This window comes from Psammomys obesus, unplaced genomic scaffold (assembly GCF_907164565.1).
Source record: "Psammomys obesus unplaced genomic scaffold, mPsaObe1.curated_primary_1811, whole genome shotgun sequence".
Lineage (NCBI taxonomy): Eukaryota > Metazoa > Chordata > Mammalia > Rodentia > Muridae > Psammomys > Psammomys obesus.
The window spans coordinates 897,344-908,726 of NW_026596962.1; the positions used below are offsets into that span (position 1 = coordinate 897,344).

The window sequence follows — 11,383 nt, forward strand, 5'->3', positions numbered from 1 at the left end:
GCACCCAATGAGCCATGTTGCTAGCCCCACTTTTAGTATTTTCAGTTAGATTTATCTGTGAAATCAAACGATATTCACAGCAATAACAAGATAATTCAGGTAAAGAACACACATAAAACTAAACAGACTTTACCAGGTAAATGAAATTTCAACTCAAACTGGTTTCAACGTGTGTGTGTGTGTACAAGAAAAAAGAGGTTTCTTATCTCCTTTTTATTATCAGAAAATACAAAGAGTTTTCCATAGATGCCAAAAAAAATAAAAGACATTTTTTTCTAATAATGTTCTTTGCAATAATAATTCAGATTAAAAAAATAGGGAGAGAGTAAGAAAGGGAAGTAGAAATAGTAGCAGAACTGTAGTATCTATTAGCTAGATACGAATGTTCCCCTAGAAATCAGATTGTTTGTAAACATAAAAACTATGTACCTAGATAAAAAAGATGACATGATATTAAACTGTCAAGTTACAATTATTTCCAGGGATAGACTGAAACAGAGACTCCAGACTAGCAGCATCGAGACTGTTTCATAATATAATATGTATGTATGTGTGGCCAAAAAAAGAAAAACTGAATCCAGATTTCCAGTTCCAACAAGTAGAAAGACCCAGAGAGCAAGCTCTGCATTCTGGTTAGGTAACCTCCCTGACCTGGGCAGGTGTTTTCCTCCTCACATATGTTCGCATATTTGGGAGAGTAATCACATTCTTCAACATGAAAATTGATTTTCTAAAACTCGGCATCTACTCTACATCTAAAGCCAGGAAAAGCTGAATATGCCTTATTAACCCAGAACGGAACAGGGGAGAGCAACGGAACAACACAGAGGTGGGGAGAGCAGTCTCCAGAAGACCCACGCGGATCTGGAGGGCGACGCGGATAAACGGCACTGTAATCCAGCGCTGTTTATCCAACAAATGAGTGCTTTCAAGGGCATGAAGGCACGAGGCAAAGGAGGCAGCTCGGGGCCAGGGAGATGGCACACTGAGGAAAGTGCCTGTGACCACACCAAATAATCCCAAATCAATCGCTGGGACTCAGGGGGCGTAAAGAAGCAACTCCACAAGCACTCTGTTGTACAAGCTCTCACACACAAGTACACTGTTGCACAAGCAACACACACACACTCACACAAATGTAATTTAAAAATTGTAAAGAGAAAGCCATGCTTCTGTCACATTCTTGAAGTGTAAAAATAACAAACTCCAAAATGCAGAACTGTTTGAAAATCTTAGTTTCATAAACAGGAAACATTTTTTTTCAAATAGATAAAAAGAAAAAGGCATACTAAGAATGTGTTCCACAAAAACAGGTGAGAAAATATCATTTTGAAAGTACAAGGGCCATTAAACAAGGATTAATACAACATAGACATGCAGGTGCGTCTTCACATGGAGGGCAGTGCTTTCACCTGGCCCTTAAAAGAAAACATACATTAAAATTGAAATACAACAGGGTACCATGTTTGGCTTAACAGTCCTAAAATTTTGGTAACAATCTCTTTAAAACTCTGTTAAGTAAGTATTCCAAATAAATCCTTCAGCCTAATAAAGCAAATTGTAAATACCTATTAAATTTTCAAAATTATGCACAAAATAGTCCACTGTGGTGGTACACACCTGTAACCTCAGCACGGGGATGTGGGGACAGGGACGACCTGAAGTCGTAACTGGCTACAGTTCAGAGCTACACGGCTTATATGGCACACTGTCTTAAAAGCAGAAAACAATTACATACGTACTTTTCTCTCCCTACCAAGCATCTTACTGACAAATGGTGATTCTGAATAAGGTTTGCAGAGTACATAACATTAGTCAAATTTAATTTCCTAATGTTTAACGACTTATTTACATGGTTACACAGAAGGACAACCGTTACTTCTAGAAATGTGCATGGGAATATTAGAGTGAAAGGGGTGTGCCTGTGAATCACTTAGAAAATTGATTCTGGAGAATTTGGATGAATAGTATAGGGAAATCCTTTGTGCTCAAAACCTGTCTACTAACACTGAAATTATTTCAAAACAAAGACTCTCATACACAAAAATAAAAATAAAATTAACAAAAAAAAAAAAATCACAGAATTCATTCTTTGAAAACTTTGCTACTCCTAGAAATATACTGTGAAGACAAATTAACATGAGTGAAATGCCAGCTACAAACACCTGCTTCAACGTTGCGTGAGTGGAAGATAATCATGTCAATGTACTGAATAGTGATTAGGTCAAATAAACTGTGACACATCCATAAAACTGAATTCTTTTTAAAAAAAATTATTTATTTATTATGTATACAGTGTTCTGCCTGCATGTATACCTGCATGCCAGAAGAGGGCACCCCATCTCAGTATAGATGATTGTGAGCCACCATGTGGTTGTTGGGAATTGAACCCTGGACCTGAACAGCAGCCATTGCTCTTAACCACTGAGCCATCTCTCCAGCTCCACAAAAGTGAATTATATTCAGGCGTTTTGAAAAAATAAAGCCAGGAAAGTTTTATCAGGTGGTATAAGTAACCTGAAAAGCAAAATCCACATATTGGACCTTTCCTGCTAAAACCATTATCTGGATGTTTGCATTGTTCACAAGAGGAAGAGCACTGCTTCTCCACCTTCCTGAGGTGTGGCAGAACACTCCTCTTTCACAGACAGTATGTTACCATAAGTTCTCACTAAGCACCATGCCACACGTTACATAGATTTTCTCACTCAGTTCTCTTATCTACTCCATCATTCACCCCATTTGCAGATAAGAAAGCTGACATGTTACATATTATGTGTTAACTAACTGACCAGGATCCAAGGAACCTCCAGGCTCATATGGAGAGCCCAGTAGTCATGGAACTGTCTCAAAGAGTCCTGTTCAAATGCCAAATTCTATACAAAGCTCCAAAGGACTCAAGCAAGACCCTTCAAATGACAGCTGTCTCTAGGAGGGAAGGTCTGACAGTATAGCCAAGGATGTGCAGTAAAGCATTACAAGTGCCAAGACAGGGGCCTGAACTCATAACTGACAGCGATGTGATTAACTCCAGCAGAGAAGAATGCTCAAGAACTTCTCTAGCAGAGAAATGGCTCTCTGGCAGCTGTTCCCTAAAGCCAAATAAATACTGGATGCCACGATCTTTCTGTTTCCCTCACTCTTCAAACAGCTCACCCAAGAGACATCACCTGAGAGCATGGTGCAGGCAACTCCACCCCCAGCATTAGCAGCAGCATTAGTAGCGGAGGACAGAAAGAGAGACAAGATGACAAGGTGGTCCCTCCCTGTTGGTTAGCCCTTACAGTTGCAAGAGGGCTGGAGTGAGAGGGAAGGTACAGAGGCATACTTTCATCACGAGAATAGCCCATCACAAACTATGGCAGGGTTAGTTAGCTACCTTCTCAGCACCGGGAGCATACACCAGTGCTTCAGAAGGTCAGTGCTCCATGGTGAAGACAAGAGCACAAGGGTCCACATCACGGTGCTCAGGACGCAAAGACAATGCCACACACACATACATACATAACAGTTTAAAATTTAATTTAACTTAAAAACTAACTCTTGCTAGATACAGAAAACTTCAGAACTGAACCCTAATACACCCCATGAGCACAACGACTTTCTTACATCAGTCCCAGCAGACTCTTTCTGGTTTCCAGATGTATCTTCTCTCAGCAAACACAAGAATGCATCCCTGAGGTCTCTGAGCACAGACTCCTAGAGTGTCGTTCCTGAGGTAGGTGAAGATTTTCTGTTCATTTAGGTGAGACCAGTGGGAGCTAACTACAGACAGTGAATCCCCTCAGGAGACAAATGGAAGGCACGAAGGAGGACTCTGCTGACTCTGGCAACAGAGAAGCTTTAAATTCTGTGAGAAATGTCACTGTTGTCACAAGCTGAAGAAGGCATCCCTGGGAGACTTTTTCAACTAGGCTGTTACACGTGCCAGATGATCCAGCGAAGCTCCCAAGAACAGGCACACCATACAATACAAGACGTTTCTCTGGATTGCTTCAGGAGTTCTTGGCAATTCTCAGGTGCAATTCACAAAAGATAGTCTCAGCAGGGCTGGAGGGTGGCTCAGTAGTTAAGAGCACATACTGCTCTTCCGGAGAAGTTCAGTTTCCAGTAGCCCTGTGTGGGCATTCCTGGCAAACGGCCATTAGGGCTCACAGCCTGGGATTGCTTCTTCTGACATGACTACAGAAGTAGTTGGGCAGGCCGAAAGTATGTGACCTGACACTGAGGAGCCTGCCCAGAGACCAACAACCAGTGGCAGGCTCGGAGGTGGTGTGAAGAAACCTGACTGGTCCGCCCAAAGCTATATACTGAGCTCTCTCTTTCGGAATAAAGGAGTCTGCATCCCCTTGCCCTCAGATTGCAGTCACCTGACTGCCAGCATCTGTGTGGTGACTCGGCACCGCTCACCCCCTCGGCCTGAACCCCTGTCCTCATCCACGGGCTGCACCTTTAGGAAGAGGACTAACAGCCCTGTCCAGTAAAGCCTGGAACTCCAGCTCTGGCAACTCAGACACCCTCACTGGCCTGCACAGCACCTGCGCCCACGCGCACACACCCATACACAGACATAAACAGACTCTAAAATGAAATTTTAAAATATTCAAAGGAAAAGACATTCTTAGAAATGGAGTTAATAAGCTCCTTCAACACCAAATTATTTACTGTCTTAGTTAGAGTTTCTACTGCTACAACAAAACACCATGACCGTAACTTGGGGAAGAAAGGGTTTCTTTGGCTTACACTTCCACAGCACCTTTCAGGACAGGACAGGAACCTGCAGGCAGGAGCTGCTACAGAGGCCATGGAGAAGTGCTGCTTACTGTCTTGCTCACCATGGCTTGCTCCGCCTACTTTCTTATAGAACCCAGGACACCAGCCCAGGGATGGCAGCACCCACAATGAACTGGACCCTTCCCCATCAATCACTAAGAAAATGCCCACAGGCTTGTGTACAGCTAAATCTAATGGAGGCATTTTCTGAAATGACATTTTCTCAGATGACTTTGGATTGTGTCGAGTTGACACAAACTATCCAGCACATTGACCTACTATATGAAGTTCCATCTCTGCCACCTCATCAGTCACATGCACAAAGACTGAAGGAGGAGTCCGGGGCTCCTCCTCCTCAGCAGCAAGGCCAGTTTAAGACACAGGCATCCTGAGACAGCAGCTCAACCTCCAGCTTAGTGCTGAGCTGTACTCCCAGGCTGAGCAAGCACCGTAAAAGCTTTGTGTTCCTTCAAGCATTTTTAGTGGTTCACTGTGCAGCAAAGAGTGTCATGGGGCTGATTATGGCCATCCAAGGAGAAGCTGGATGTCAGTGTTCAAATACCAGAAAGGTGCTATCTCCCAGTTAGGAAAAGGCCTGGAGAGCCACAAGGAGAGCTGGTCACAAGTGCATCACTGTGAGTGCTCTCTGGCACCTTTATAATAAACCTCACCAGGGAGGACACAACTGGTGCTGGCTTCCCAAGTTGTGCAGAGGCACGGAGAACAACCTTCTCTGGCACATGGCCTCAGCCACACAAAGCACCCTCAGCAAGGATGCCTACATATGTAAAGATGCTCTAATGATGACTCATAACTTAATGAAATGTGTCAGCAGTCCACGATGGAGTTTCAAATAATTATTCTCAGCTCCGTTTCCAGGGAAACAGGCCACAAGGATTAGATCTCTCAATGTTCCATGCTTCCTTCATATCAGGAATGCTGGAATTTCTCTTTTCACAAAGAGATATATGCATAAACATTATAGTAAATCTAAAATAACAAGGCCAACCAAGTATAGCAATGTACTATAAAAAGAAAAAAAAGGCCGGGGTGAGTTGAGGGGCTAAGGATGGAGTGTGCTGCTAGCATATCTGGCTCTATCCCTCCCTCTTTCTTTCCCTTCAGCGTACAGAGTGGGGAAGGATCATAACCTAAATTCAACTACTATAACTCACCACCCTCTGTAGTGAACATAATACAATATGATCACACAACAAAGGAAAGGGAAAAAAAGCTGGTAATACTCAACAGGATTACAAAGAATATATTTGGCAAAATAAGCATAGGAGAGCATTTCCTAAGTCTGACTCAATCATAAAGCATTAAAATCATTCCCTGAAAACTGAGTAGGAAGCAAACTTCTGCCAGCATATCTACAGAAGTCCATTTAAGAAAGACAAATCAACACATTAAGATGATACTCCAACCAAGTAGCATGCATGAAGATAACCTAGAACCCCTGCACAGATGTAACCCATGGCAATTCAGTCTCCAAGTGGGTTCCATAGTAATGGGAACAGGGACTGTCTCTGACATGAACTGATTGGCCTGCTCTTTGATTACCACCCCAAGAGGGGGGAGCAGTCTTAACAGGCCACAGAGGAAGACAATGCAGCCACTCCTGATGAAACCTAACAGACTAGGATCAGAAGGAAGGAAAAGAAGACCTCCCCTACCAGTGGACTTGGGGAGGGGCATGCATGAAGAAGGGGGAAGAGGGGAGGAATAAGGGGAAAAAGGGGAGAAATTGGGAAGGGAAGAGGGAGGGAACTACAGGGGGGATACAAAGTAAATAAAAGTGTAATTAATAAAAAAAAATTAAAACAAAACGAAAAAAGGAACAAAATCACTAGTCAGGTATGATGACACCCACCTACAATCCCAGCACTAAGGAGGCTGAGTTAGACCTTCATCTACAACCAACTAATATGGAAAGAGACCCTATCTCAAAAACAGTAACCACAGGCTGGAGAGATGGCTCAGAGGTTAAGAGCACTGGCTGCTCTTCCAAAGGTCCTGAGTTCAATTCCCAGCACCCACATGGTGGCTCACAACATCTATAATAAGGTTTGGTGCCCTCTTCTAATATGCAGATGTTACATGTAGGCAAACCACTGTATACCTAATAAATAAAAATTAAAAAAACAAACAGTAACCACAACAAAAAAAATGAATTAGCCAAAAACAGTGGTAAATGCCTTTATTTCTAATATTTGGTAGGCAGAGCAAGAAAATCACTCAAGTTAGAGAGCTGTCTGGGCTAATAGTAAGTTCCAGACCAGCCATGGCTATGCTGATATAGCATGTCACAAACAAAAAAACAGATGTTGCTCTTCCACAATGAAAACGTCTACGTGTGAGCTGGAGAGACGGCTCAGCAGTTAAGACTATATATTGTTTTCATAGAAGACCCAGAGCCTACATCAGTGGTTCAGAACTACTGTGTCTCCAGTTCAAGGGAGACTGAATACCAGTAGCCTCCGTTGGCACCTGCGCTAACGTGTACACGACCCACACACAGACATACACACACGCACATAACTAAAATTTTCTAAAGAATTGGCAAGATGGTTCCATGGATAAAGGCACTTAGCACCAGGTCTGAACTGAGTTCAATCCCTGGAATCCATGTGGAGGAAGGAAGAAATTCAGCTAGTAATAGTCTGACACACACACATATACACACAAACAATAAATAAGCAATCTAAAATGTTTTTGCCTACATAGAAAACACAAAGTCATCTAGAGACAAGCTGCTACAATAGCGATATTACAAGTTGCTGAATTCATAATCAATACATAAAACTCAATCACCTTTCCATATACCAACAACAAACAGGAAATGCAATCTAAAGACAATTTGTGCCAAAAAAAAAAAAAAAAAAGAAAGAAAAAGGGTGAGAGAAAAGAGTAGGTCTTATGGAAAGTTCACAAGACATCAAGAAGAGGAAAGCCATGCTTGTGGACATAAAGAAACTATGATGGTTAATTGTCATCATTACGCTAGTTAGACGCAGAATCACACCCGCTAACTGACGGAGGGTAAGCTGGGCCCCAGGTCGAATGAGAAGAGAGACGAGCTGAGCACCACACCCCTCTCTTGCCTCCTGACTGGGAGATGCAATGTGACGGGATGCCTCATGCGCCATGATCATCTGTACTCTACCATGAGCCAAAGCAACACCTCTTCCAGGCGTAAGTTCCTTCTTTCAAAAACACAGTCACAGCAATGAAAGAAATAACTCACACAGATTATTCCTCAGATCTGGCCTGCAGGCAGGTCTGTGAACATCTTTAATTTAGCTCAATAACTAAACAAGAGTCATGATAACTCCTGTAAAAGGTTCCATGGCATGGGCTTTGAATTTGCATCTGTTCATTAGAAGCATAGACATACAAATATAGCTTTTATCCCTTCCTTGTTCCCTTACAGACATGCAATCCAGATGCTTCATTTCACCGATTTTCACAAAGAAAACAACTGGCCAGATCAAGGGGAACAGAAGAATGGTGTTGCAATGTCCGGCTGAATGAGAAAGCAGGGCTCCCTCTCACACGTCACTGATGACAAAGTATCTACTGATAGGAAAGATATGCCCACAGAGATGGCCATGCAGGCCTTGCAGTCATGAGAGGTCTGTGTACAGGACCTGAAACACAGGACTCTGAAAGAGCAACATGTAGCCTGGGAGTCAACCAAGAAAAGTACACTCCAGCCCAGAGAGGTGAAGTGCAGCAAGGGACAGTGACTGTGTTGGCACAACAGCTCCTAGCAAGGATCACACCACCCAACAGGATGCTGTACAAGATGGCATCAGAATGAGCTTAGTCAGGAGACATCACACTAAGGGCAGCCTTGAGAAACAGCTAGAGTTTCTAGAGTGACAGGAAGGGCTCAGGGAAAGACATTCTCAGTGCAGAAAAGCCCCTGAGAGCATGCTTGGGATGGCAGGAATCCATCTGTAAAGTAAAATGACTTGTTGAACAACACAAGAAAGCCTCCATATAGGTGGGGCCAAGGAAAGGAAGACTCACAACAAAGGAAAAGGCCAGGCCTGAGTAACACAGGCTGGCAGTGTAAGTGGAGCGGGGCTGGGCGCTGTCAAGTGGCAGCACCCAAGAAGAATGAGTGCACTAGGAGGCTCAGACAAGGGAGCCATGGGCAAGCAGCAGCCAAAGCAAGAATTGAAGCAATGAATCCAGCATTGGTAGAAGCACCCAAATGAAACAGTAATAAAACAAAGACACTTTGTGATCCAGCCCTGTGAAGAGACACAGGAAAGAAGCCCTCTGAATTAAGGAGGCCATCAAGAAGTGTTGTCACCCAAGCAACTGTAGCTAAGATTCAGAACATGCCTTGAAGATATCCCTTCAGAAAAATGGGAGGCACATTTCCTACCACAAGCATGGCACTACCCAAGTATCTTAGAGAAAAAAAATAGAGGAAATTACCAGGTAGGAACGGAGATTTCTTCTTCATGATTTTCCTCTCTTTCTTATCCGTCTTCTCAGGGCCTTCCTGCGCCTTTTCCTGCCCTGCATCCATGGGATCAGCTTGCTCTGCAGCAACACTAGAGGCATGTGGACTCTGAGGAGCCACTGTAGACGTCTGAGCATGGCTGCAGTCGCTGGGAGGTGCTGCAACTGGAAGTGAAGACAGCCCACTGTTTTCTAAGGCTTGCTGAGACAGAACAAAACTATAAGGTTAGAAAAGGCAACAGCCCAAATGTGCCTACCAAAAGCTACCCCAAGATGCCATAAAGTTTTACCCCAGAACCAACTCCACTCCAAGAAATAAGCTCTACAATTCCAAGAGAACTGTTTAAGAGGCTGCCAAACCCCTAAGAGCTGACATCTGATGCTACCCAAAACATGGTCTAGTTACAGTTCTTAAATTAATGGACTGAAAATCATTAACATTCAGAAATCTTCTCTCAGACCACCTGGGCTGCTATAAACACATCTGGGACACAAACTATCTTAGGAGACCTCTAAGACACATCCAGTCCCGAGTTCCTGACATCCCTACCCAGCTTATCATCAGGCACAGAGAAAAGAGGACAGCCACCTTGTGGGAGGCCACGCACTTCTGAGAAAGCCCAGAAAGTGGGAACTAAGAAAGTGTTATCAACTTTCTTCCCCCTCATCCCCCAGATGTGCTGGGCCACTCGCACTCTAATGCGCGCTTCAGATGGCCTGAACAGCACACCTGCATCTCAGGGAGAATGAAACACTTCTTCCAACTCTCTCAGCAGGGATGGACACAGGACTACCTAACTTGTCCAGTTGGTTCACTTATGGAGACCATAAGTGAATGTACAGATCAATCAACTGTTTAGAACTCAGCACTTCATGTTGGTAATGGCATAGGCCTGCATTTCTATTGCTCAACAGCAAACCCGGATTTCTGAGAACCCAAATGTGGAAGCCTTGCCCAGCAGGTCAGCGCGCTTCACCTGGAGGATGTCCTGGTTGATGCCCACTGTCACACTGAGTTGTCGCCCAGACTGTGGGGACTGCTGCGCCTCCACTGGCCCCGGCTCAGACAGTTCCAGAAGCTGCTGAATTACATCTGTCACTGCCTGAGAGCTCTGCTGACTGGAGACTGAAGAGACCTGGGCTTCCACCTGCTGCAGAGGCAAAGTCTGAAAAATCGTGGCCTGGAACACAGCAATGTTTCCATTAAAAATGCAACTCCAATTTAAACACAAAATATATTAAGGGAATACCCCCCTTAATGGCATTAGAAGCCATTGCTTCCCAAACAAAGTTGAAAGGTAATTCCTCAATGATTTCTGTGAGGTACAATTCTGGCTCTTAAAAGAACACACTCAACAAACCCTTCCACAACTGTCTAAGCTCTCATCTCCTTGCTACTCAATAAAATACAGTGAGTGAAGTAAAAAAGCATAATGTTAAGGACAGACAGACAGACAAAGGCAAAGAAAGGGAAGGAGGCCGGTGTGGTCAAAATATTTAACACATTTCTAAGGTGCTATAGCCAAGAAAGTACTAGAAAAATACAGTGATTCCTGCCAGAACTCAGGAACTGAAATGCCAGGTCCAAAGGCAGTTAAGGGCAGTGCAAGTTCTCAGCCTGGTACTGCAGAGGCGGCCATATTTGTCTACATTTGCAGAATGTGCATAGCCAAAGGTAAGCCTACACACTTAAAAGTAATACATCCAAACCGGCTCCTCAGTTCCATCAAGTGCCACAGCAATGCAAGGTGTTTGTTACTAACAAGAGACACTGGCAGTGCGAGGCACATCGGGAGGTCACTGTACGCACTGTGTCACTTTCCATATGCCTAAAACTGCTATAAAAATAGAGGGGTGTGGAGAAAGGGATGTGGGGATGAAACTGTGAGGGGAGGCTGCAATCAGGATGTAGAGTAAGTAGACAGGCAGGCAGGCAAGCAGACAGAAAGAAAACTCATTTTAAAGCTGGCCAGCGGTGGCACATGCCTTTAACCCCAGCTCAGGGGGCAGAGGGAAGCGCATTTATGAGTCTGCCACCTAGTCTACACAGCAAGTACTAGGCTAGGCAAGAAAAAAACCAAAATAATAATAATAATAATAATAATAATAATAATAATAATAATAATAATAA

The 11,383-nt window shown here is 43.7% G+C and overlaps 1 protein-coding gene across 1 annotated transcript in view; it reads right to left on the bottom strand.

The window, feature by feature from the left end:
* Znf236 (zinc finger protein 236) overlaps positions 1-11,383 on the bottom strand; it is a 98,214-nt gene that overhangs the window by 59,005 nt on the left and 27,826 nt on the right. The window contains exons 8-9 of the mRNA XM_055598734.1: positions 10,230-10,433; positions 9,226-9,454 (exon numbers count right to left, since the gene is read on the bottom strand). Of these exons, the coding sequence (XP_055454709.1) occupies positions 9,226-9,454; positions 10,230-10,433 (433 nt within the window). The remainder of the gene's footprint in view (positions 1-9,225; positions 9,455-10,229; positions 10,434-11,383) is intronic.